The 25803-nt window shown below is 67.9% G+C and overlaps 2 protein-coding genes across 3 annotated transcripts; both read right to left on the bottom strand.

The window, feature by feature from the left end:
* Positions 1-7: 7 nt before the first annotated feature.
* Positions 8-13732, bottom strand: UNC5A (unc-5 netrin receptor A). Its single transcript, XM_052771989.1, is given in 18 exon segments — positions 8-628; positions 848-1026; positions 1114-1278; positions 1361-1510; positions 1625-1858; positions 1944-2112; positions 2195-2282; positions 2380-2679; positions 3218-3406; positions 3482-3646; positions 3837-3971; positions 3974-4003; positions 4120-4300; positions 4426-4529; positions 4606-4749; positions 4892-5054; positions 5056-5114; positions 13525-13732. Coding segments are annotated over 18 exon segments (2742 nt in total). The 5' UTR covers positions 13646-13732; the 3' UTR covers positions 8-462.
* Positions 13733-23366: 9634 nt separating this feature from the next.
* On the bottom strand, positions 23367-25644 carry EIF4E1B (eukaryotic translation initiation factor 4E family member 1B). 2 transcript variants are annotated; one of them, XM_052772006.1, is made up of 7 exons: positions 24945-25644; positions 24676-24770; positions 24461-24556; positions 24263-24326; positions 23947-24060; positions 23696-23835; positions 23368-23574 (listed from the first exon to the last, which is right to left on the bottom strand). In XM_052772006.1, the coding sequence occupies exons 1-7, from the start codon at positions 24960-24962 to the stop codon at positions 23460-23462; spliced, it is 642 nt and encodes a 213-aa protein (XP_052627966.1). In that variant the 5' UTR covers positions 24963-25644; the 3' UTR covers positions 23368-23459. The 2 variants fall into 2 exon arrangements, with proteins under 2 accessions (XP_052627965.1, XP_052627966.1); XM_052772005.1 differs by having other exon boundaries at positions 23367-23574; positions 23696-24060.
* Between the last annotated feature and the right edge of the window lie 159 nt (positions 25645-25803).

Genomic DNA, 25803 nt, shown 5'->3' with positions numbered 1-25803 from the left:
CCCCACGTAGCAATATATATCGAATTTATTTACATTCACGTCCGGCAGACCCCCCGCCCGCGGCACCGCTATGTACATAAGGCCAAGTGTAAATACTTGAATGCACTTAATACAGAATTAAAAAAACGGTCTTTACACAACACGGCACGGGGCCCGGGGCCGCCCAGCCCCACACGCAGACAGCACGACGGCACCGCACGCACGACGCACACCCAGTGCCCCCCGGCCCCCCGCCACGGGGCTGTGGGACCCCCAGGGCCGGGCTGAGTCCTGCTGCCGCAGTGCTGTGGGGGGCCCGGCTGCCGTGGGGCACAGGCAACCCTCTCTCGCCAGGGGGCCAGGTAGCCCAGGCAGCCCTCCCCGTGGGCTGTGGGGCAGCGGGGGCCCGGGGGCCGGCCAGGGCCCCCCCTGCCCCATGGCAGCGATCCCTCAGGAGTGGGGTCGGGGTCCCCCCTGCGGTGCTCAGCACTCGGCCTCGGAGACGGCAAAGAGGGCACCGTCCTGCTTGCCCACCTCGGCCACGGCGGTGGCCAGCTGCGAGAGGTTGCCGTTGGGGAAGTGCCGCGCTTCCCACAGGTTGAGGATCATGGCCGTGGGGCTGGGCTTCGAGGCAAAGAAGCTGAGATGGCTGGGGGGGGGGACAGAGGGACCACGTCAGGGCACAGGGATGGCTCCACACCCCAGGACCACCCCTGTGCTGACCTCACCTTGGGCACCATCCCACTCCCAGCGGCCCACAGCATTCCAGCATCCATCCATAGGTGCAGGATGAAGCCAGAAGCCACCCCATCCCCATCCACCATGCCACCCCATCCCCATCCCCAGTGCTGTCCCCATCCTGGGCCACCTGTCGAGGTTGAGCTTCTGGGCCAGCGTCCTCCAGTCGGCTCCCCGGGTGCCCGGCGGGTCCAGGCTGCTGATGATCTTCTGGCGGATGAGGAAGGGGATCTTGAAGGCACTGGGGCCCACCAGGGCCGGGGCGCCCACCTCGCTGTCGGGGACCAGCCAGTCCGAAAACCTCGTGTCCTAGGGGAGAGCACAGGGGCGGGGGGGGGAAGGATGTAAGCCGATCCCAGGGTCACCCCCAGAAGCCCCCCCCAGCCCTGCTCTCACCTTGGAGATGTTGAAGTTGACGGTGAAGCTCTGCCCATCGCCCTCCACCTGCCAGACCCAGATCTTGCAGGCCAGCTCGCAGGTGCTGGGGCTCAGGCGCTCCAGGGTGAAGGTGCAGTGCAGGAAGGGCTGCAGCCCGCTCCAGATGTGGTAGAAGGGGATCTCCTGTGGTGGGGTGATTGGGGGGGTCAGAGTGGCAGGGACAGCCCCCCCATCCCTGTCCCCACCCACTGGCCAGGCTTCTCACCTGGTAGCTGGCGAGGAGCTTGCTCTTCCAGAGGGAGCTGGGCATGTCATGGATGGAGAGGCGCAGGTTGTGGTAGCTGTCCTTGAAGTGCAGGACCCGGGGGGCTCCGATCAGCTGCCCCCCCAGCTGCTTCTCCAGCTGGATCACCTCCTGCCGGCACAGGCAGCGGTTGGGCAGGAGATGCTACACCCCGGGAGCCCAGCCCTACCTGCATAGCCCTCACTCCAAGCCGGCATGGGGGCATTGCATGGGGACCCCCGGTACCTTGAGGACGTCCTGGGTGTCGCTGAGGCAGTAGACACGGATGTTGTACTCGAGCGAGGGGCAGGCGGCCGGCGCGAACAGGACCAGCTTGAGGCGCTTGGAGGCCGCCATGCTGAGGGACTCCCCGACCAGGGCGAAGCGTCCCAGCTGCTCGGTGAAGATGTAGCAAGCCTGCGCTTCCAACTGGCAGTAGTACAGCTCCGTGCACGGCTCGGTGCCCAGCTGCAGCACATCCTGCGGCACCCAGGCAGAGATGCACCCCAGGCATGGGCATCCCCCCCCTCCAACGCCGACCCCCTCGCCCCCCGCAGACGCTCACCTCCCACGTGCCCTCGCACGACTGCTTCTTCAGCCGGATGCTCCAGTTCTCAGCGCTGGCCTCCACGCAATGACCCATGGCCAGGATGGCGGGGCGGGTGAGGAGGACCCCGGGGGGGCCGCAGCTGACGATGGGGCTCAGTAGTGTCTGGCAGCCGGCCAGGGGCAGCCTGGGGCAGTGACAGAGGCAGCTGAGCAGGGATGGCCCCCCCCCCCCCAGTAGCCCCGTGCCCCGGCAGCCCCAGCACCTACCTCACCTCCTCCTGCTTGTGCAAGGTCAGGTAGACCTCATAGATCTTCCCCCGTGGGATGGCATCGGGTGGGATAAGCAGGCTGATCCCTGGGTGGGGGGGGGGGTGCAGGCAGGGGGGGTGAGCCCCACGGGGACCCCCCTGCACTGGGTGATGCTCCGGCACCCCACGCCCACCCTGCCATACCTGTGTTGGGGATCATGAGCCGCCCCCCCAAGAAGTTGAAGGTGCCGTAGGCCATGTTGGTCGTGCCACGGGGCAGGGAACGAAAGTAGCTCTGGGTGGAGAGCCGGGCCACGAAGTCGGCGCCCTCGGCGGCAGGCGAGCTGTGGTGCAGCGTGTGCCGCCCAGCACCCAGCGGGCTCAGCAGGTGCCCGTTGGGCAGCTGGAGCTTGGCAGGGCCATCCTGGCGTGGGCAGAGCGAGCCCTGGTAGGTCATGGTGGCGGTGCTGAGGTCGGGCTGGATGGTGAGCAGGCTGGGGTTGTCTGCAGCACAGAGCAGGGGACCGTGGTGCTGGGGCACGGCAGGAACAGGGGGATCCCCACCGGCCACACAGTGGCACAGCCGGCCCTGGACGGCATGGCGCACACAGCCTTTGCCCCATGGTTAGGACCCTATGGGGGCACAGCCACCCCTGGGGGTCCAAAGGGCATCGAGACCCTGCCCCATGGCACAGACCCTTGGGGCACTGTCACCCCTTGGGTCCCCAGAGCACACAGCACCAACCCAGGGCACAGGCCCTATAGGGACCAGGGACCCTATGGGACACAGACCTCTGCCCACAGATAGGGACTCTATGTGGCACAAAGCACTGACCCCACAGTCAGGGACTCTTTAAGATATACCGTCCCTGTCCCTAGGTCAGGGATCCCATGGGACACAGAGCCCCCACCCAGGACCAAGGACCTCATGGGGCAAACAGCCCCTGCCAGAGCCACCCTGGGTGCACGGCCATCCCCAGGTCCCAAGGGACACCATGTGCCAGCGCAGGTGCGCAGCCCCGTCCCCGCAGTCCTCGCTCACCGGCCTTGCTGGGCTTGATGCTGACGGGCTGAAAGCCGGCGGTGAGGATGGAGGAGTCGGCCACATCAGCGTCCAGGCCCCCCTTCTTGCGGCAGTACACCAGCACCCCCACCAGCAGCAACAGCACCAGGCACACGGCCACGGCCACCAGCCCCACGTACAGCGCCACGTCCTCTGCGCCGGGGGCAGCTGCGCGGGGCAGGGCGTCAGCACCCACGGGCACCCCCGGTCCCCTATCCCAGCGGACAACCCCGCCATGCTCACCGTGGCTGCAGAGCTCGGAGGTGCAGTTGCGGGTGTCCAGCTCGGGGCCGTGGCAATCCCGGCCCCCGTTGCGTGGCGCTGGCTCCGAGCACTCCCGGCTCCGCCAGTGGGTGCACTCGGCCCCGCACACCGACCACTTGCTCCACTCCGACCAGGCGCCGTCCACTGCGGGCACAGCCGGCGGTCAGCGCCCCGCTGCCATCCCCCTCCCCTGCCCGGGGGCCGGCAGAGACGGACACACAGGGAGGGGTGGGAGGACGAGACACCCGGGTGGAGAGGGACTGCGATGGGTGCAGCGGGGAGCGCAGCATCGGCACGGCGGAGGTGGCAGCAGTGCCCCGGGCAGGGTGGGTACCTGGGCAGAGGGTGGTGCAGGCGGTTTTCTGCACGTTTTGGCCCTCACAGAAAGCCCCCCCGTTGAGGGGCGTGGGGTTGGTGCATGTCCGGCTCCGCTTCTGCCAGCCCCGTCCACAGCTGGTGCTGCAGCCGACCACTGCGTCCACGTTGACCAGCCGCCGTTCACTGGGTGGAGAGGGACCCATCAGTGCCCCGCCGGGACAGGGGACGTGGGGAAGGACAGGACGGGGAGGGTGACACCGGGGCAGCGTGGTGGGGACAGGTGCGGCGGGGCGGGGTACCGTAGACGGTGATGGCGGCGGTAGCGCTGCGGCGACGGGCCACGATGTTTTTGGCCACGCAGGTGTAGTTAGCGGTGTCGGCCAGGCGGGCCTGCCGCAGCACCAGGCTGTGCTCTGATGTCACATAGACGTTGGCGTCCAGCGCCGGGTCCACCAGCTCCTCGTTGCGCAGCCACTCCACCTGTGGGGCATGGGGATGTCACCGCGTGCCTGGCCGAGCCACCTCCTCAGGGAGCGTGCACAACATCCCTGCGGGCACGGGGCACTCTCGGCCGCATCCTGCTCTGCCAGACCACAGGGGCTCACCTCGGCAGGGGGGATGCCCTCGGGAGGGCGGCACGGCAGCACGATGCCCTGCTCGATGGAGACCTCCCTGGCCGTCGGCTCCTGCTCAAAGTTCTTGCGCAGATCTGGGGAGGCGCAGGGGTGAGGGGGGGTGCCAGGGCCAGCACCCCACACCCCATCCGGGCACCCACAGACACTCACAGGCGATGCGCACGAAAGCTTTCTGGCTCTTGGTGGTGCCGGAGGAGCTCCAGGCCACGCACTGGCACCAGTACTCCTCCAGCCCAAAGATCTTCTCCACTTGCTGGCGGGTGACCTCAATGCGCACCTCCATCACCGGCAGCCCTGCCACCGGCGGGCAGCAAGTCAGCACCGGCACGCTGGGAACGGTCCCCACGGCCCCTGCCCCGTGCAACCCCCACCCGTACAGCAGCGCACGTGGTTCCCTGTCACCAGAGCCGGCACCATCCCTCCTGCCGGCACTCACCGGTGCCACGGTCGGTGCTGTGCTCTGTGACATGGTCGCCCTGGTGCACCCACTCGCCGTTGCACTTGAAGTAGATCTGGGTGGCAGGGGTGGCACGGCATGCCAGGCTCACCGCCTTGTTCTTCACGATGTAGACATCCTCCGGCTCCAGCTGGAAGTGCGGGCAGCAGGTCCGGGGACGCGCCGGACACCGGATTGGCCACGGTCACACTTTGCTGAGCACCTGTGGGGAGATGGGGCTCGGCCACCTCCAGCGTGCCTGGGCTGGGCAATCACCCGTCCCGGTGTGGCCCTGTGCCAGCGGCCCCGTGCCCCGCTGCCATCCCCCTCCGCCAGCAATGCGGCAGCCCCCTCCCGGCCCTGCCATCCATCAGGGAGAGCAGCCGCCGCGGTGGCTGCGCCCGCTGAACCCGCGCCGATCCCTCATGTCCACACTTAGCGCTAATGAAAAGGAAATGTAGTGTGACCAACAAGGGCCATTGCTCACGCCTCCCAGGGCGCCCGCTGCCCTCCCTCCCCAGCACGCTGTGAGGCGCCGGCCAGGGGCCGCATCCCTGCCTCACCGCGCCCTGGCGTGGCACAGGGATGCAGGATGAGTGGTGGGCTGTGCGCCCTGTGCCCTGGGGGACACGGCAGGGTGGCACAGCGGCGTGCCCTGTCCTGTGCCGCTGGCACCCGCCTGGGAGTGGGCACAGGCATGGCACACAGGGGCTAGCTGTCCCCAGGGTGGTGAGGATGGCTCAGGGCTACACACGTGTCCTTTCGGGGGGTTGGGCATCCCCCAGCTTTGCTTGGGGGCTGTGGGTGTGACCAGGGCAGGGTCCCTGGGGGGACAGCAGCGCTGGGGACATGGCACGTGGCACAGTCCGCAGTGCCCATGTCCCCCAGTCTGGACACGGCTGGATGCCCCCACTCCGGGCACCCTGCCGGTGCCTGCTGCAGAAAGAGTTAATAAACCAGGGCCCTAAATAAGCATTTGATTACAAACGATAAAATAGCGATTGTGTCACTGAATGAAGCTGTAATTGCTGCTGCTAATTGGCTGGTTAGGATTTAATAAGCAATTAAATGGGATGGAATGCGCAGTAATTAAGTGCCTTCGTTTGGCAACCCCCGCCGCTCTCCACAAGCCCACGGGACCCTGTGGCCCATGGGTGCCCACCCTGGCCTGCTCCCGCTTGGCACAACCACCTGTGCGATGGGGACACAGGGGTCCCTCGGGCCCTGGCTGAGTTCCCCCAGGGGCGCTCCGGGCCCCGCTGCTCCCCCCAGCTGATCAGGCTCCTCCGAGCCAGGGAGTGGGCATCGAGCGAGCCCACCGCGGTGCCCGCCGGGACGGGCTAGGTGCAGGAGCTAATTTACGCGGTGAAGATAAACGGCCACCATAACGTGCTGGTTATTACCCCATCAGCACTTTTACAATGTCGCTGGCAATTAATTTAATTAAAACCCCTGTAGGGGATATACAGGCGTTTCATATTTCACTGGTTTAATGACCCCCCAGCCGCAGCCCTGGGGCCGGCCCGGGGGGGTCACGGTGCGGACAGCGCTGCGGTCCCCGGTACGGTGACGTCCCCGGTGCCGGCTGCGGCACAGCTCGCCGCAGCACCCGCAGCTCACACTGCTGTGCCTCCTGCTTGGGCACCCCTGGGTGCCCACACCACACTGCTCACGCCGGCACGTGGGGCTCCGCGTTGTGCCGAAAGGCAACCTAATTTATTTATTAAATGCCAGGTTTGCCACTGCACAGCACCACCACTGCCTTCCACCCGAGCAGCTGCAGCGGGCACACTGGGTGAACGGGGGAGCGGTGCTGTGGGGACCAGCGCTGTGGGGACCAGCCTTTTAATCACGTGAAAGGAGTGCGGCGGGCGCTGAGCTGTGCGTCCATCCATCACGGCCGAGCAGAGGGGTGCGGCAAGCCTGGGGCCAGCACCGATGGGTGAGGGAGGCAGGATGGGCACAGAGCCCCTCCAGCTACCCACCCAACCGGGGTACCGGGTGCCTTGCGGGCAGGGTAGGACCACAGGCAGCAAACAAAGCTGGGGACATGCAGCAAGCAGCAGAGCCGGGGGGCTGCCAGGCACCCTGCAGAGCCCGCAGGTGGAATGCCATCCTGCACTTGGCACCACGCTGGGCACCGGTGGGGCTGTGCGCTGTGGTGCGGTCATGGATGGAGCCATGCGGCATGGCCGGGAGGCTGGAGCTGGCCTGGAGCCCCGGTGAGGGGGTGAAGGGGCTGTGGTGTGGGTGCCCTGTGTACCGCGGGCACCCCATGCATGACGGGTACCCCATGCACTGTGGGCACTGCATGCACAATGGGCACCCAATGCACTGCGGGCACCCCATGCATGCACCCTGTGGCCGTCCAATGCACCATGGGCACCCCACGCAGCGTGGCTATCCCAACCACCACGGGTATCTTGCACACCGTGGGTGCTCCATACCCTGTGGGAACCCCACGCACCATGGGCACCCTCCCCCTGCAGACACCCGCATGCGCCATGGGCCCCCCGCACGCCACGGACACCCCACACAGCGTGGGCACCCCCAGCCCGTAGGCATGGGTGCAGCGTGGGTGCCCCGTGGGCAGCGGCCCCCCACGCGACGCCGTGCCGGCTCCTGCACCGCATCGGCCTCGCCGCTCACCTGCCGCTGCGTTGCCATGGAAACAGGCGAGATGCTTATGTCACCTTGGCAAAGGGAATCAGGGAACTTCGGAGGGGATGGGGGACGGGGACCAGGGGGATGGCGGGGAGCTGGGTCGCACTCACCCCAAGGACCCCCCTCGCCATGGCAGAGGGCACAGCCCTGGCCGGCCGCTCTCTCAGCAGCCAAAGGGGTAATTGGGAGCGTGGTTTGCTACAGTGCCGATAAATCACAGTCGGTAAAGCCGGTGCATTAAGCAGGGCTTTATTATCAATTATCCCCCGCCCACGTGGGCTAACAAGTGTGTCAGCAGGCCTGATGAAGGGGCAGGGTGCTGGGGGCCAGGTTGGAGAGCAGGGCTGTGGCACCCACCCTGGGGTGCAGAGGGGATGGGGCCACCCTGCTATGGGCTCCCAGCACCTGCCCTCACCCCAGCATTGCAGGACACCCAGCCACTCCTGGCCCCCTGCCCATGCATAAAGCCCCCCTGCTCCCTGTGCCCCCCAGCTGCTGCCACCCTGGGTGGCCACACAGCCTCTCACTGTAGCACCTGGGCACCCCAGCATCAGAAACACCATGTGTAGTGGTGTTACTGGGCAGGGAGAGATTGCAGGAAACTGCATTGCCCAGTGTGGGGGGGGCACTGCCAGGACCCACTAGGTGCCAGCGGGTGCCCCCCCCCAGCCTGGTCCCTCTGGTGCTCAAGGGGCTGATCGTGCCCCCAGCGCCGGTGCCATGCTCCCCAGCGGCGCAGAAAGCAGCACGCCGAGCTCCTTGGTGCCTGCTGCGGGGAGACGCCGGGAAGGTCAGCGTGTTCTTGGCGAGGAGAGGCTGCCCGCCGGCGGCTGCGGCAGTGCCAGCCCCGGCACCGGCACGCCGGTGTGCGCCCACTCGGCACAGCTGCCCCCGGGAGGGAGCAGGCAGCTGCCTGCAGCGGGACAACGCTCTGATGGCACGGGTTGGCCCCAACACTGCTGCCCAGCCGGGACCCGTGCATCGACCGTCCCCAGCGGGGCACCGAGCCGTCCCTGGCAGCCCTGCCCCAGCCTCCCTCTGCCTTCATCCCCTGCCTGCACCCCTGCCTGATGCCTGCCACCCTGGGTGTCCCTGTGGCAGGGTGGGGACCTCAACGCCAGCACCTGCCCCCCGTCTGGAGACCTCCCCGAATCCCCGTGGGCTTTGCAGCCAGCAGATTCAATCCCAGCTGGCGCCCCATCCATCGCAACCCGCGCCAGGCCTGGCACGCCATTAACATGAAAGATTTCCTCGCACTTTGCCGGCACCCGGCCTGCTCCCCAGCAGCAGGTAATTAAAGCAATAATTGCTGCTGATTGCGCTGGCCTAATTGAGGGAAGGGTGGGTGTCAGGGGGAGGGCAGAGGATGCCCAGCTGTGCCCAGGGGAGCCTGGGGGTGCCAGCCCTGCCTGCTGCCCCGCACACAGAGGTCCTTGCTGCTGGCACTTTGATCTCCGCAGGGCGCAGAGGAGGCTGTCTGGCACGACTCGCCGCCATCAAAAAGCTTGTCTGAGGCTTTGAGCTGGGCACCATCCTGCCGGGAGAGGCTGGCTCCGAGCCACAATGAGCCGGTGCTGCCCCCGGGAGACCCCCAGCGAGGGCCACGGCATCACCCGGCACTGCCCAGCTGCCCGTGGCTGCTCCAACGCTCACCTGGAGCATCTGGGCATCGGCAAATGCTCCCCCTGCACCCACCTTCCCACCCCACACAGCCCCCACGGTGACGCCAGGCGGGTGCCAGTGCCAGCCCCAGCTGGGCAGGGAGCCAGCAGGGTCGGATGCCAACACCGGGCAGCACGGCCCGGCTCCTGGCCAGTCTGGCGCGTGGCAAGCGCGGGGGACGATGCGATGACGGGCAGAGAGTGCCGACGTGTCCCTTGTGCTCCAACGGGCACAGTGCCCCCGAGGGTGCCCCCGCCTGCCCCAGGACCACATCCCCAATTTCCCAGGGCGTCCCCACGAGCTGGCCACTATCCTGGCCCCCAGGCGTGTGCCCCACGTGCGCCAGCCCCACAGCCACGGGAGAGGCTGGGTTGGGGCGGCGGGGGCCGGAGGGTGCCTGTCTCCTGGCGAGCGCGTGGCAGCGTCTGGGCGCTGATTAAGCGAACGCTTGTTATGAATGAATTAGTCAGGCGGGTTTGCATGACAATGGAGCTGCCTAATTACGGATTTGAGCTGATAACGCTCTCCCCATTACATGCAATTAGCATGTGCCAGGGTGGGCAGGACTCCCAGCGGGCTGCACCCTCGCCCCACCCCAGCGCCCGCCAAGGGGTCTGCACGGCCCCAGCCATGCCTGAGTGTGGCCCACGCTGCCCCGTGCCCAGGGTCTGGGGACAACGGTGCCGGCAAAGGCAGCCAGGGGTGGCAGCCCCTCCCCCGGGACCACCTCTGCCTGCCTGGGGGCTAGCAGCCCTGGCACCCACTGCAGGGCACCCTTCCCTGGGCACCCACAAACTGGTCCCCTCTCGGCCCCATGGCACACACAGAGCCCTGTTCCCCACCAGCCCCAGGTGCCTGCTGAGCCCCACAGCCCTCCCAGACCCAGTGTGCCCATAGGACCCGTGCCAAGCTGTGCCGGACCCGTCAGCAGCACTGCATGGGGAGAGGGTCCCATCCTGGCCCCAGCTTGGTGGCGGACAAGGGGATCCCCCAGCCCAGCATGCCACTGGGATGGTGTGGGGAGGACAGGACCGGCCCAGCCCCACGTGCCGGGGCTGTCATTGGGGTCCCGAGCCTGGGGAGCTGAGCAGCTTTCCTGGCTCTCCTTGAACTGACAGTGAAGAGCAAACGCTCCCACCGAGCCCTGGCCCCGCTGGGAGGAGTGTCAAGGTCACCCTCGGCCCCGCGTCCCTGCCAGAGCGGGGAGGGGAGATGGCTGGGGGGCTGGGAAGGCCCCTCTGGCCACTCAATGGTCCCAGGTGCCAGGGTCCAGCCCCGTGGCCTCCCTCCCACCCACAGGTGGCACATGGTGGTGACGGCAGCCCCGGCACCCCACAACACTGTGGCAGCAACGGCTGGCTGGAGTGGGCTGGGACCTGAGACCCCCACCCTGCAGGTAGGAGCCCCGGGCAGGGCAGGTTTGGGGGGGCCAGGGTGAGCTGTGATCTGCCCGATACCCACCCGTGAGCAGCACCCAAAGAGCGGGCAAGGTGGCAGGGCCAAGGGATACTGGGCAACTCGGCCTGACTGGATGAGGATGGGATCCCAGCGTGCCCAGTCTGGAACCAGCTCACCCCAGCCGACCCGCAGGCAGACACGCGATGCGTGGAGCAGCGATGGTGCTGACAGCCAGAGTGGTGCTGGCACTGAGGGTGCACCCCTGGGTGCAGGGTAGGGCACGGCGGAACATGCACGGCGCATGGTCCCCGTGCCATCATCCCTCGGGCACCAGCACCAGTCCCAGGGTGGTCCCGGGTGCTGCCGGCCACCCAGGTGGGACAGGCACTCAGCTGCACCCACGGCTGTGAGGTGCCCGCGGTGGTTCCGGGGGTGCGCAGCCCCTGGCGGCACCGCCAGCGCCCCGGTCCCCTCCCGCAAGCACCTGCCAGGCTCTGCACGGTTTGATGTAGTGCCAGCCCCGCGTGGCACCGAGCCAGAACAAACAGCCCTGGGCGGGCTGCGTCTGCCGCGCACTCGTGCTGACAGCCGGCACAGCAGCTTCCCGGCCGCCCGGCGCACGCCAGCCCTGCCTGCCGCCCTGCCCTCCTGCCCGCCCCGCTGAGGCACCGGTGCTCAGCCAGGCACAGGTTGCGGGATGCTGATGGGATGCAGCTATCTGGGATGCCAGGCTATGGGGCACCAGGTTGTGGGGTGCAGTGGTCGGGGGCTGCCTGCTGGAGCCCGAGGGTCCTCAGAAGCCCGGTGAAGCCAGCGGCACCATGTGGCTTACGCACGGTGAGAGCAGAGCCCGTGGCCCCGACCAGAGGAGCTGGGGCAGGAGCCGGTGTGGGTCACACTTGCTGGGGCAAGGGCCAGCCTGGGGGCAGGAGATGCGCTAGGGCCTGGCACCAGCTGCCACAGATGCCAAGGGGAAGGACCCACGGCAGCGCTGGGCCAGGGGTAGCTCTGGAGAAGGACCCTGCCCCTGTGCCCTTGTCCACCCGCCAGCACAGCAGTCGAGGGGGGCAGCCCCCGCGCCTCGGGTGCCCGCCCCGCACTGCTGCCCGCGGGTGAGTCCCAGCCCTCGCTGCTGCTCTCGCCCTTCCCCTGCGGGCACCAGCAGCAGAGCAGGCAGCCCACACCGGGGATGCTGCTCCATGGCTGCAAGCAGGGTCCCTTTGCCCGGATGCCTAGGTTCCCCTGTCCCCAACCTGTGCCTCTGTGCCCCTGTGCCCCTGGGGAAGGGGTGCCCTGCCATGCCATGCTGTACCATGCCGTGCCACGCCATGCCAGGCAGGAGCAGCACCCGGTACGCAGAGGCCCAGCACTGCCACGTCTGTGCTGAGCGGCAGCCACGCAGGTGGCTGGGCTCAGTCGCGCCGCGGCCGGCTGTGAGCTGCCTGCCAAGCGAGTGGTGGGGACGAGCTCCCGCACCGCACTGCCCTGAGCCGGTGCTGGCACCGCTGGGCCCCCCCTACACCTCCCACCACAGAGCCAGTGTGGCGTGGCCTGGTGGACCCCCTCGTCCTGCTGCCCCCCACCTCTGTCTATCACCACAGCCCCACGGGTGCCGTGGGGACAGCAGTGCTCCATGCCCGGCCGGGGTTTGGTACCTGCAGCACTCTCCATATGGGGTCCCCTGCACCCAAGGGGTGCCCACCCCACCGCCCTGGCTCTGCAGTGTCCCCCTGCAGACGGGGCCATGCTGGGAGCACTGGGCACGGGGTGCCTGGGGTGTCCGGCCAGAAAGGACGTGTGCAGGGAGCACGGGGGCTGCAGCCCCCCTGTGTGCCCGCTGTGCCCACCCGGTGCACCGAGGCCAGGCTAGGGGACGTCTCCGGTGGCGGCAGGAGGGTGGGGGGGCCGGGATCCCCGGGCGCAGAGGGGGTCCCCCCTCCCAGACCCCCCGCAGAGCGCACGTCCAGCCCCGCGCAGCTCCCCGCCCCCAGCCCGGTCCTTTGTCTGCAGCCGCCACTTCCAGGCTGCCGTGACACCTGCCAGCGGCCGCCAGCCCCGGGCACCCGCCGCGCCCCCCGGCCCCCCGACCCCCGGCCCGGCAGCCGGTGCCGCTCAGCCCCGGGGGTCCGGCCCAGCCCGCTCCCCCACCCGCCGGGTCCTGGGCGGGGGGGGGCAGAGCCGGGGGTAGCCGGGCTCCGGACCGTCCGCGTCTGCAGCAACACCGACGCAGCCTCGCGTACCCGCCACGCCACGGCCACCCACGCGCACCCCCGCGGCGTGAGAGCACCCCTCCAGGCTATCCCGTCACCACGGTCCCCCGTGTCCCGGCCAGGTGACGGGGACGGCAGGGATCCGGTGTCGGGGGCAGGGATGCTGTGTGTGGGGCAGGGATCCCGTGCGTGGAGCAGAGATGCCGTGCGTGGGGCAGGTCCGCTGTGGAACACCCGCGTCCGGGGCTGGCAGGGCCCCGGGGGAGCGGAGCCGTGCCGGCGAGGCGGCGAGCGCCAGCCCCCCCCCCAGTGCGGGCAGCGTCCGGGGGAGTGCCGGCTGGGCACGCGTGTGCGGCCATGCGTGGGCATGGGGCGGCGGGGTGGGGGGGGGCCGGCAGTGTCTGTTGTGGGGCAGGGGGCACGCCCCCTGCCCGGGAGGGCACCCCGCGGACTCCCCCGTACCCCACGGCCGGCCGGGCACCCCGCACAGCGAACGGCCTCCAGCCCCCTCCGCGCCAAGTCCTCGGGAGGGCACCCGCCTCTCCGCAGGACGCCCGCCCGCCGCCGCTCCACGGGTGACCTTGCCCAGCGCCCGGTGCCGGTGCGGGTGCCGGGTCCCCGCCGCGCAACGCCCCCCCCCCCTCCCCCCCCCCCCACCGCCCGGAGCCCGGTACCCCCGGGGGGCGCGCGGTGACTCACCGGCGGCGGCGAGGAGAGCAGCGGCGAGCAGGGCACCGAGCGGCCCCGGCGCGGCGGCGGCGGCGGCGACGACGGCGGCGGCGGTGGCGGGGGCCCGGCGGCGGCGCGGCCGCGCACCCATGGCGCGCCCCGCGGAGCGCTGCGCGGCGCGGGGCGAAGGGAGCAGGGCGGGCCGCGCTCCGCGGCGCCCTCAGCGGGCCATGGCGCCACCGGCCCCGCCACCGCCACCGGCCCGGCCCCGCCGCTGCTGCCGCCCGCCGCCGCGCCGCTCCGCTCCGCCCGGGCGCCGCCAATGCGGGGCGGCGAGCGCGGACCCGCCCGCGGAAGGGACGGCGCAACAGCTGGGCGCGCCCCCGCCGCCGCCGCCCCCCGCCCCGCGCCCCGCTCCGCGCCACCGGCACCGCACCCCCCCCCCCCCCCCCCCCGCCCCGCCGTCTGCATCTCCCCTCTGCATCTCCCCGCCCCGGGCCGACGCTGGGGGTCCGCGCTCATCCCCGAGCGCAGCAGCCCCCTGCGCGGCACCCCCCTGGTTTGCACCCCCCTCCCCGGGTACGGTGCACCCCCCCCGGCACGGCATCCCCCTCCCCCGGGAGACACCCCCCCCCCCCGGCACGGCACCCGCCCCGCACCCTGCTCTGCCCTGAGCCCCTGCTGCAGACCTGGGCCAGGTGATGCCCAGGGGTCCCCCAGGCCAGCCTGGCACCCCACGGGTGGGGGGGGGACGGACACAACCCCAGGAGAAGAGGGTCCTGCCGGCACCTTGCCCGGCACCATGCAGCCACCACAGCTCCGGTGGGGGAGGACGGCGTCTTCTGCTGGGAAATGTCACGGAAGCAGGGCCACCATCTTGGTGGGAACATGTGTCACCCGTGGGGCCCCACCTCACTGTCATACAAGGGGGTCTGGCCCCAAGGTACCCCACACTCAGCCAGGCTGGCCTCTCCCAGGGCATTTGGCTCTGCACTTGCTGCAGGATGCAGCCCCTTCCCTCCCCGTGCCGTCCCTGCACCCAGCCAAGGTGCCTGCCAAGCAGCGCTGCCATCACCAGCGAGCAGATTGCAGTGTGGGCAAGGGGCGAAGGGGGGTGAAGCTGCATTGGGGTGCCCGAGGTGCTCGCGGAACCCTGTGGGAGCCAGAGCCTGCAGCGGCGGTGCCGAGCCGCCCCTGTTCCCAGCAGCGGGGGCCGGGCAGGGGCAGGGCCAGGCAGTGGCTCCCAGCACCGCGCAGCGATAATTTCATTAGCAGCTCCAGGAACAATTAACAACTGCTCCAACACCTTCAAGAGCTGAAGTGGGTATGAAGCCAGCACGGCTCTCCTGGGTGGCACCGGCTGTGCCACAGCCTCCATCCGCCCCGGCGCAGCGCTGGTGGTGCCGGGCAGAGCCGAGGTCACCGCCAACCCAGCCCCGGGGTGAGGCCAGAGCCATCTCCCACCATCACACCCCTTGCCAGGGACCTCCCCTGCCAAGACGGTCATGCACCGGCCATGTGCGCAGGCAGGGCAGCGCACGCAGGGCGGCACCCATGGGTGCCCGCTCCTGTCCCGCCATGCTGCCTCAGGCAGTGCCCCGAGCCCCAGCACATCCTGCACGGACACTGGTGGGGGCCAGCCCCCAGAGGAGACCCCTGGTGCCCCATGGGCAGAGCCCCAGTGTGGCAATAACCACCCTCCTTCAGGCTGGCTCGTTATGACTGATGGCATTTGCATGGAAACAGGATGTTTTTACTCCTCGACGCTCCATCTGCTCCTGCTGAATTCACTGCGCCTCACGTGAGCTCCTGGGGGGGGCTGCCATGGGAACCAGGGCGAGCTCCCCCACAGCGCCAGGACCCGCAGCCCAGGCTCCTGCAGCGGCCGGACCCCCCAGCCAGGCGGTGGGGCAGGGCGAGGCGGGAGTACCCGGCACGGATGGCACCTATGCAGGGCACCCAGCATGGTGCCGCCCTGGGGCAGCGCGGCGGGGACGGGGCTCGGGGCCCCCGGTGCGGTGCCAGCCCCATCTGCTCCTTGCGTTGCTCTTCCCGGGACGGCTTCCAGCTCCCGCTTTTGGCGCTGCGCCGGTGGTGCCAGCAACAACACTCCCACCACCCAGGCGCTCACCGCACCCTCCCTGCCCCACCACCTGCCCAGGAGTGCCAATGGTTCCCGGTCCTGCCTTGGCTTCGCCCAGTTCCCTCGCCATGTGCTCGTGACATGTGGTGCCACGCGGGTGCCGTGCCGAGGCTGCGCGGCATTACCCTATGCTTCCTTCCTGCACCGCGGGCCGGCATGGCCAGACCGTCAGTGGGGAAGTGGCAGGGCGCACTGACGAATTAATAGACTCTAATTAATACAGATTGGGGAGATCACTTCCAATTCCGCTCGCTCTCCCTCTTGCTGAGGACGAGCCGAGGGGATGGATGAGCTGGATCCTGCTCCGCAGCTGCCAGAGCCCTAAGCCTTGCCCGCCAAGGAGCTGTGCCAGCCTGGCTCGTGCCCATAGGGGCACCCGGGACCCCTGACCACCTGCCAGGGGTGGCATGAGGGGCCACACATGTGGGGAGCTGTGGGACTCAGGGGCTCTGAGGAGAGGAGTGCAGTGTCTGGCTGGCCCAGTGCCCCCAAGGCAGCATGCTCAGCACCTGGGTGTCCTGCGACCACCGCAGCCCCGGGGGGATGCCGGAAGCACCGGCCCCACCGGGTGCTGTAAATGGATTATTACTCAGAGTAATTAAGATGGAATTGAAAATTAATTCTCTTCTCCAGTGCGCTGCGGTCGTGGTTCAGCCACGTGCTACAGCCATTGTGCCAGGGCTTTCTCCTGAAAGAAACTGGGTTGGGGTGGAGGTGTAGTAGGCGAGCAGTGGTACCCGGGCCCCGTGGGCTGCGGCTGCCACCTCCCTGGGGACGTCACCGCCCTGGCACTGCTCCCCCCTCACCATGCGCCCCAGGCCTCATGGCCAGCCGGGCCAGCCGAGGCGAGGGACCCAGGACCATCTACCGCCGGGCCTGGCAGAGCCCCTGCCTGTGCCATCCATGCCCAACCTCCTGCCCGGCCCCAGCAGCCACAGGCAAGGCCAGCCCCAAGATTTTCTAAACTGCCATCAAATATTTAAATAGGTATTTGAGCTCATGTATAATGGATCACCCGTGCACTGCCTCCCCATCCATTTGTGGTATTTAAGGAAGTCGAATATTAAACACCATTGTATTAGCAAAACCGCCGTCTGCCTAATTGAGTTACAAACAGGGAAGGTGCTGACGAATAAACAATGTATAATGCATGGCCTAACGAGCAGGATGCGGCCGGGCCCCCGGCGCCGGACAGGGACGGGGCTGTGCGGGGTGCTGGGGCCAGGAGGGTGCTCCGGCGGGGAGTGGGCACTGGCACTGCTGGTGTTGATGGCAGAGCCAAGGGTGTGAGGAACACATGTGCTGTGTGAGGGACATATGCCAGCGCATGGCACAGTACGGCATGGGACGGCATGGCACAGTGTGGGACATTGCAGGCCTGATCCTGCACGGGGATGCTTGGAAACGGAGCCAGTGAGAACAACCCCAGCCACACGAGGAACACAAAGATTATGAAAACGGAAAGTAAATAAATATGGATGTTGAGGACCTAATTCTGATAAGAGGATTTTCAAAATTAGCCATTTGCAAGAGTAGATTAATGGCACACGGCGCTGGGAGTGGGAAGGGCTCTACTGACGCGCAGCAAAGCCCATCCTGGCACAGCCTGCTCCTCACAGCCCCCAGCGCCCGCAAAGCCACTCCCCACTTTTTAAGGAGACGGATTTGCTGCTGCCATGGGGAAAAACGGGGTGGCTGGAGGGGCTGGGGCACAGCGCGGTGCCACCCTGCACACGTGGGTCCTGCGGATGTGGTGCCATGGTGCCAGGACCTCACCAGAGAGAGTAGGGGACCAGCAGCACTAGGGTGCTGGTGCCTGTGCCCGGGCAGGCGGGAGGGTGGGCACGGTGGTGGCACGCAGCCTGGGGTCCTCAGGGGTGTGCCTGCACCCCCAGTCCGGGTGTGAGGTGGCTGCACCAGTGGCAGTGTGGGGCTGGGACAGGGGGGAGTGGGGTGAATAGGAGCGAAGCCGCTGGCCTGCACATCCCATGGGCGCCCCGTGCCAGCCAGCGCAGCGGGTGTTCCTGGCTGGAGCTGGTGCCGGTTCCCCCCGCCCCGGCTGCACTGTGGGTGCTGGGGCAGGGGCATCTCCACATGCCCCAGGCTGGGCAGGAGCAGGAGGCTGCCAGGGCTCGGAGAGGCTTTTCACATCCCCTGGCTGGGATTTTCTATCCAGGCAGCCAAGCAGAAATCTCATTACAGCCCGGCACAAAGGCAGCATCCTTGTCCCCGTCCCTGTCCCCCCGCCTGCCTGGGGGCTGGGGCAGGCTGCGGCGGGCACGGCTGCGAGCAGCGGGAGGGTGTCCTGGACACGGGCAGCCGGTGGGGCTGAAAGTGGCCATGTGCTGCCCCTTGCTGCAGCCCAGGGCCTGCCAGCCCCCTCCCCAGCCTGACAGAGACCCCCCCCAACTATGGTGCAGGTGGGTCAGGTGTGGGTCCGAGGTGGGTGCCAGCTCCCGTGGGGCCTCCAGGCTACGTGTGGGGCAAGGGCCGTGAGCTCACAGGCAGGGCAGGGTGCAGGCAGCCCAGGCGCTCCTACAGCAGCAGCAGCACCAATTAATTAGCAGGGCGGTGGGAGAGCAGCCGGCGGAGCTGCGCAGGATCGATGGGCGAATCGACCGCCTGGGAAACACCAGGCCTCCCAGCCAGAGACGTGGTGCTGAGGTGGGCAGGCAGGGAGCCGGGCAGGGAGCCGGGCAGGGAGCCGGGCAGGGAGCCGGGCAGGGAGCCGGGCAGGGAGCCTGACAGCCCCCCAGCCCTGCTTCTGGGTGCTGGTAGGGGTGGTGGCTCTGGGCTGCAGCATCACCAGGCCCTTGCAAGGGGACACCAGGGTGCACAGGGCCAGGAGGGAAAGGACAGGCGCCGGTGGCACTGCCCGCCGTGTGCCCTGGCAGCCCCGGGGCTGGCAGCTGCTCCCCCCGAGCCAGGAGAGTGGCTGGTCCCTGTGCCATGCTGGGAGGATGTGGGGGTGCTAATGGAGCCCCCCCCTTTCCCAGCTGTTGGGATGCATCTGTGTCGAGAGAGGTGCAGGCTGGTGCCTCAGAGCTGGTGGCATCAGCTGGGGGAGCTGAGAGATGGGGCTGTGGGCAGGGGCTGTGCTGTGCCCGTGCCAGAGGCTCGGGGACAGCATGGGCATGGGGCATGGTGCCTGGTGGGGGACAAGGCCCTGTGGGTACGTGCCAGCCAGCTGGGGGGCACCCAGGCTATGGCATGGGGCCAGTGGAGCAAACCCCAAAGGGGTGGTTGGTGGCCAGGGTGGCACAGGGCAGGGTGGCAGGGACAGCTCTGCCTGCGGCGGGGCTCTGCCTGCAGCCTGCCGCAGCACCGTGCTGCAGCAATGCCTGCAGGTCTGTGGTCACACAGCTCCTGTCCCCATCCCCATCCCTGTCCCCATCCCACCCCGCCCGCTCCCCTCGCTTGCCTCTGCCAAGCGGGAAGTGCCAGCCCGTCCCTGTGGGGAAGGAGAGCACTCAGCCGTGCTGCAGGAGCCTGCTTGCTACCCAGATGAGAAGTGACAGCAAGGGACCCTTCTCAGGTACAGGCTTCCTGCAGCGCAGGGCAGGAGATGCTGTCCCCCTCTCCCCCTCCTCTGCTGCTGGCACTGGGGACGGCCCTGCAGGCACTTAACCCCTTCCCCTCCGTGCAGACCCCTCCATGCCCCCCCCCCGTGCAAACCAGCTGTTGGAGGGCAGCAGCCCAGCATGGGCCGGCAGCACCAGCACTGCCATGCCTGTCTGCCCCATGCTGCAGGGACAGCAGGCAGGGAACAGGATGGGAGCCTGAGGCCAGGAGCAAGACCCATGAGTGCAGCCCCGCTGCTGTGCCCTGCCAGGCGCAGAAGCCCAAGCATCGAGGGGTCCATGGGTCCCTCGCCTCCCACATCTCCCACACTGGCTGCTGACTCCTGGGAGGTTGTCATGGGAACGGTGTGCTGTAGGTACCCCTCAGCCCGGGTACCCCTCCTCACATGGCATGGTGATTCTGGATCGAGGGCAAGCTCAGCCTGTGTCCTTACCAGGGCCAAGCAAAGTGGGCAGGGAGGGCACGGGGCACCTCGTGGGGGCCCATCCCCCTGTGGATGCTCGGGGGATGCTGGCGGTACCCAGCGATGGAGGTCCTCTACGTGCCCACATCCCCCCTGCAAGCGCCCAGAGCATCCCTGTGGCCCTGGAACAGGCGATGGGGCAGGGCGGTGGGCGCAGGCACCACAGGAACAGTGTGGCACAGCCCCAGCACCGGCAGCCGCGCTGCCTGCCCACTCCCACGGTGAGCCAGCGCTGCCTGTTCTTCCCCGGCCCACGCGCCCTGCCATGGAGCCAGCAGCTCATTCCCCAGTTATTTTGCAGGATTTTAACCCTGCAGCACCCACTGGTTGCAACAGGATGGGTGCAGGCACCCATCCTGGCACCAGGCGCGTGCCGCGGGCAGGAGGCAGGATCTGTCCTTGCTGCTGGAGCCATCAGAGCTGGTGGCGCAGGGAGAGGCCGGGCTGGCAGCCTGCCGAGCCGAGGCACGGGCCGGCAGTGCCTGGCCCTGGCTGCATGCCAGCTGCCGGCAAGGTGACCCTGCACGGGCACCCAGCACCACCAACCCACGCCACCCACCCAGAGAGGGGGACACAGGTCCCCATCCCTGCACCAGCCCAGCACCGTGCTGCTGTCCCCATCCCCGCTGTGCCCCACAGCAACCCCGGCCCCACATCCCCCATCCCTGCTCTGCCATGTGAGTCCCTTACCCTGCACCCCCCCATCCCTGCTGGACCCCACAGCACCCTGACCCATGTCTCCTACCCCACTGCACCCCGGCCCCCCCCCAACCCCTGTCCTTGCCAGCCCCCCCTGTCTCCAGTGCCCCCCGCCCCCACCTGCAGCCCTGCCGCATGTCTGCTGCCATCTGCCTCTCCCTTTTGATTAGTATTAATTTTTAATTATGATTATTGACAGGGCTGCCAGCTCGGCTGCCAGCTGGGACAGCTGCCCGGCGTGAGACAGGCCGGGGGCAGCCCTGGCACTGCTGTCCTCCATGGGTGGCTCCTGACAACTGCTGTGCCCACCCGGGCAGTCCCCGAGTGCCCCCCACATCCCAGCACCCTCCACCTCCCAGGCAGGGACCCTGGGGTGCAGGAGCCAAGGATGGAGGCCATCACGTCCCCAAAGGGCGGGTTCCAGGTGGGCACTGCCAGCCCCCAGCCCAGCTGGGGTGCCAGGAGCCCATAAAGCCACAGAGATAAATGGCCCCTATTACTTTTCCAATCAAATGAAATCCCACCGCGGCTGCATGCGAATGGCAATGAACCACGGCAGCGCGCAGCAGCCTCTGCCACCACCCCCCCCCACGCCCCCCAGGTAACCTTGGCCTCCTGGTGTGGCGGGGAGCAGGGCACCCCATGAGCACAGCCCCCTTGCTGCACCCAGCATGGGGGTGAGGGGACAGGGACAGTGTGCCAGCGTGGCCCAGCCCCAGAACCAGGTGAGGGGCTATGGGGGGGCCATGCCGGGCAGAGGAGCAGATTGAAGGGGCAGAGGGACAGGCAGCGCCTGGCCCTCACCCACTTTACACTGCCACTGCTGGGGGGGGGGGGCACAGACAGGGGCCGCTAATGGCGTGTTGCATGGGGGTCTCAGCACCCCACGCACCCCTCGTGCCTCCACACCCCCTCCAGCTTCAGCCCTGCCAGTCCCACAACCCGTGCCCCACGCGTGGCCCCTGCCTGCCTCTCACTCGGGGAGGGGGGGGGGGCGGGCCAGCTCTGCCACCCCACTGCAGGCAGGGCAGGGAGGGACCCCACTGCAGACGGGGCAGGCTGCCAGCCCTGCCGTGCCGGAGCTGGCCACGGCCGGGCGAGCGGCTCCATCGCGTGGCGAGGGACCCGCGGTGCAGGCAGCACGCGGGCTGCCGGCCCGGCGGCACCCGCTGCCCGTACGGGCAGGCGCCGGGCAGGGCAGGCTGCAGCCCCCAGCCCCAGCTGTAGCAGGCAGATCTGCTGCCTGCCTCCCCTCTTCAGTGCCCCCCCCCCAGCTCCCCCGCCTGCAGGCACCCCAGGCTTGGGGGTGCTGGCCACCCCCATACTGCTGTTCCCCACTCTCCCTGCCTGGTCCTGCTGCCGGCCGTAGGGCCAGTGCTGCCTGCAGCACCCTTAGCCTGGTTGCCCTACGAGGGAGGGCAGCAGGGTCCTGCCCCCCTCGTACCTCTGCAGGGAAGCAGCCCAGGGCCAGCACGTGATGCAAGGACACGGGGACACGGCCTGGCCCGCTGTGGACCAGGGACGAGCTCCCACCTCCCCTCTCTGGCAGCATCTCTTGCCTGGCACAGGGGAAAAATGCGGGGTGACGGAGGGCAGGCAGGCTGCAGGCAGAGCCCTGGCACAGCTGCCCCAGGGGAGCTGCAGGGCTGGTGGCCCTGGAGAAGGGCAGCTGAGTCCCAGGGACACAGCTCTGTGCAGCCATGGCAGTGTCCCAGAGCAGGGCAGGGCTCAGCACACTCCAGTAAACCGCACAGGGCAGCGCCACAGGCAGCCAATGGCCCAGGGTTCCACGGCCACAGTGCCTGCCTGCAGAGCTGTGGCCGGACATGCCTCAACCAACTGCAACAGCAGAGATGTAGTCAAGAGTCTGTCCTCTGCAGGACCAGATCTCTGCAAACCCCAGGTGCAGGCAGAGCAGCACTGAGCCAGCACAGGCACCACACAGCAGTGGGGGATGAGTGGCCCCAGCTCTGGGCTCACAGGGAGGCACGGATGGGCTGGACATGCTGCCCTGGTCAGGGTGCAAGCCTGGGCTGAGCTGGAGCTGCCCAGGTGCTCCTTGAGGGGATGGAGGAGGCTCCTCCTGGAGGAAAGCTGCAGTGAGGCCAGGAATGCAGGCAGCACTGTCAGGAGGTGAGCAGGCAGCTCCACCTCAAGGACCTGAACAGGGAGGGAGGACAGACCCAACAGTCAAAAACACAAATAAAAGACTAAAGGACAGATTGTGGGCTGGGCTGTGCTGGAGCAGAGTGGGGGGGGGAAAGGAGGAAGGGGGCCCCTCTGCAGCCAGGGTCAGGACAGCCAGGAAGGACCATGGAGGACATGGGCCACGGAAAGGAGGAGCCAGTAAACTCCCAGGGGTCAATAGGCTGGGGCTGTGAACCTGCAGGTCTGGCACCAATAAACCCTCGGGAAGCAAATAAGCTTCATAGCCCCTATGCTGGAGGTGCCTGTGGGAGGGGATGTGAGCAAACAGAGCCTGAGGTGGGCAACATGGGGATGATGCTGTGCTGCAGCCCCAGCACCAACCCTGGGGGGATGTCAGGGAGGCCTTGGCTGGGGAGGTAGTCTTCCTGAAAAGGCAGGCAGACCCACATCCCACCGGCGTGCAGGGGCTTGGGAGAGATGGGGACCAGCTCCCCGGGCTGAACCAACCCAGAGGAGCAGGGCTCTGGTACCCCCTCCCACACCCAGGGTTGCAGGGCAGCAAGCTGTGCCCATGCTTTAGCCAGGGGAGGACAGAGCCCAGCATACTCCTGAGGACTATCCAGGGTCCCCCAGAGCAGAGACACCCCTGCAGCCCCAGGGAGAGGGACACTGGCACTGGGGGAGGCAGGGGGGGGACACAGTGATGCCTGGGCAAAGCCATCTCTGTGCTCCCACCCCTGCTCACCCAGCAGGTGGGTACAGGTTACGGCAACGTGTTGTCCCCCTCCCAGGAGACCCCCTCCCAAACAAGAGCCACCCCAGGGTGCCAGAGCCCTGGCCCAGCCCTGGACACACAGACTGTGCTCAGCTGCAGCCATTCATTGTGGGATGGGAGAGGGGGACTCCACAGGCAGCATCCCGCTCCTGCAGTCACACTACAAACTTGGTCTTGGTGAGGGAGCTGCTCTTGGTGGCCGTGTCTGCATGGGCCTGGTACCCAATGGCCACCTTCTGCGACAAGCCCAGGTGCTCCTTGTAGACGCGCCTGGAGGATGGAAGGGGCTGCGTGAACAGGGCAGCATCGCTTCTCCCACCAGCTCCCTGCCCAGGGACCCCATTCCCCCCAAACCTGGCCCCATGCAGCCCCCTCCACAAAGCTGCATTACCCGATGTGGGTGACTCCTTCCCGGTTCTCCGCTTCCCGGGTCCAGATGGCAATCTTGTCCCCCTTGGCACGGATGTTGATGACGGCCCCGCACACCTCGTCGCTGTACTCATCAAACATCTCCCCAATGAGGCATAGCAGCTGCCAGGAGAAGGGGAGCTCAGGACAATGCCCACTGGGGCTCGGTGCTGTGGCAGGGGGAAACACCACTGCCAGGACCCTGCAGACCAGCCCGAGCGGGGCCACACTCACCGTCTCCAGCCAGAAACGGTCCAGCTCAGTGTGCCGCTGCTGTTTGGCCAGGGTGATGAGCCAGCGCCCACCACGCTTGTTCTGGCTGTCCTCCCACATGGGCTCGATGCCATCCTAGGGATGGGCAAGGGGATGGTCAGGGGCACCAAGCACCTGGCCAGAGCCAGCTTGGGGAGCTGTGAGCACCCAGCCAGGCTTCCCCTCCCACCCTATGGCCAGGGCAGCATGCCTGTCCCACCGGCACCCAGTGGGCCCCCATAATGCTGGGTGCTGCAGGGGGCTCTGAGGAGGGACTGCGGCAGAGGAGGTGTCACACCTTGAAGAGGGAGTAGTCGCAGCCAGATGTCAGCTTGCTGGCGAGCTGGATGTGGCTGTACAGCCTGCACCGGGCAGAGACAAGACACAGAGGCAGGTGAGAAGAAGTACCTCAGGGACCCCCAACACCCTCCTCTGGCCCAGACCCCCTCCAGGACCTTGCTGGAGGGGGCACATTGCCCACCCATGGGACACTCACGCCCAGAAGTCCTCCACAGTGCTGAACTTGGTGACAAGGCGCAGGTTTGCCTGCCACATCTTGCTCTTGTCATTCTTGAAGAACCACAGTGCCCACCTGGGGAGGGAAGGGAGATGGGGGTGGGGGGGGGTGTCAGCCACACTGGAGCCCCCCTCCAGACCCAGCACCCCACTCCCAGTGCTGGGAGAGGCTACCCATTGCCAGGCCTCCCATACCTGTTCTGCAGGGGGTGCTTGCCCAGGCTCTCTGCCAGGAGCATCTCTTGCTGCTGAACCCTTCGCCGCCGGCGCTGCCGCTCCTCTTGCCTGCGCTGGGGAAGGAGGGACAGCCCCGAGGAGCCCCACAGCCACCCCAGCAGGGAGCCTGCGACCCCCCCCCAGCCACCTCCACGCCATGACACAGATCCCACAGCTGGGAGCCCTGAGGGGACAGCAGGGCTTCCTTGGCTCTGCTGGCAGGCCCAACCCACAGGGAGAGGACTCACCTGTTCCCCAGTAGCCATACTGGCTAGCCCAGGCTCCCCCCAGCCAGCCCTGGCTCTTAAGTGCCCACAGATGGGTGGGATGAGGCAGCCACCCCAGCTGCAGCTGGTGGGGTGGGAGAAGGGTGTTCTGGGGAGGGGGTGCCAGGTCTGCCCTTCTTGGGGAGCAGGGAGATGGGGGGAACTCCCCCTAGGGCAGGGAGCTGGGGGATGAGGGCAGGGAGTCAGAGTGGGATGGGATCAGGATAGGGGGGTAGGATGGTGTAAGGTGGGGACAGTGGGGTGGGATCAAGGTGGTGTGGTATGGGGCAGGGCAGGATGGTACACGGACGGGGCAGGATAGCATCGGGATGGGGGGTGGGGATGTGGAGGATGGGATGGGGTTGGGGATGGGATGTGATGGGGAGGATGGGATCAGGGTAGGATGGGATGGGAACAACATGGGATAGAAATGGAATGGGATGGGGACAGTGTGGGATGTGATGGGGAGGGGATGGGATCAGAATTGGATGGGGGGGGCCAGGGTGGGATGGGAATGGGGTGGGATGAGGTGGGAAGAGGACATGACGAGGGGATGGGATCAGAATGGGATGGGGTAGAACGTGGAGGAGGTGGGACGGGAACGGGACGGGATGGGGACAGCCCGTAGAGGGGAGGGCATGGGATGGGATCAGGACGAGACGGGATCAAGGTCGGGAGGAGATGGGACGTGCTGGGGACCGGGACGGGATAGCGTGGGGACAGCGTGGGGTGGGATCAGGACGGGTGGGGACGGCGAGAAGGTGCGACGCGATGGGACCGTCCCGGGGGTGCCGAGCCGTGCGGGGAAGGAGCCCGCGGGCCGGGGCGGCAGAGGGGCCGG

Source organism: Harpia harpyja, chromosome 20 (genome assembly GCF_026419915.1).
Source record: "Harpia harpyja isolate bHarHar1 chromosome 20, bHarHar1 primary haplotype, whole genome shotgun sequence".
Classification (NCBI taxonomy): Eukaryota; Metazoa; Chordata; class Aves; order Accipitriformes; family Accipitridae; genus Harpia; species Harpia harpyja.
Note: the sequence above shows the minus strand (reverse complement) of the source record. Positions and strands in the feature narration are given on the sequence as shown.

Bases quoted from the DNA above. Each gene is read 5' to 3' on its own strand.
- EIF4E1B (XM_052772005.1), bottom strand. The intron at 24,557-24,675 runs GTATGGGAGGCC...TTCCCTCCCCAG, and splicing joins AAGCACCCCCTGCAGAACAG to GTGGGCACTGTGGTTCTTCA. The intron at 23,575-23,695 runs GTAATGCAGCTT...TCCATCCTCCAG, and splicing joins GAAGGAGTCACCCACATCGG to GCGCGTCTACAAGGAGCACC.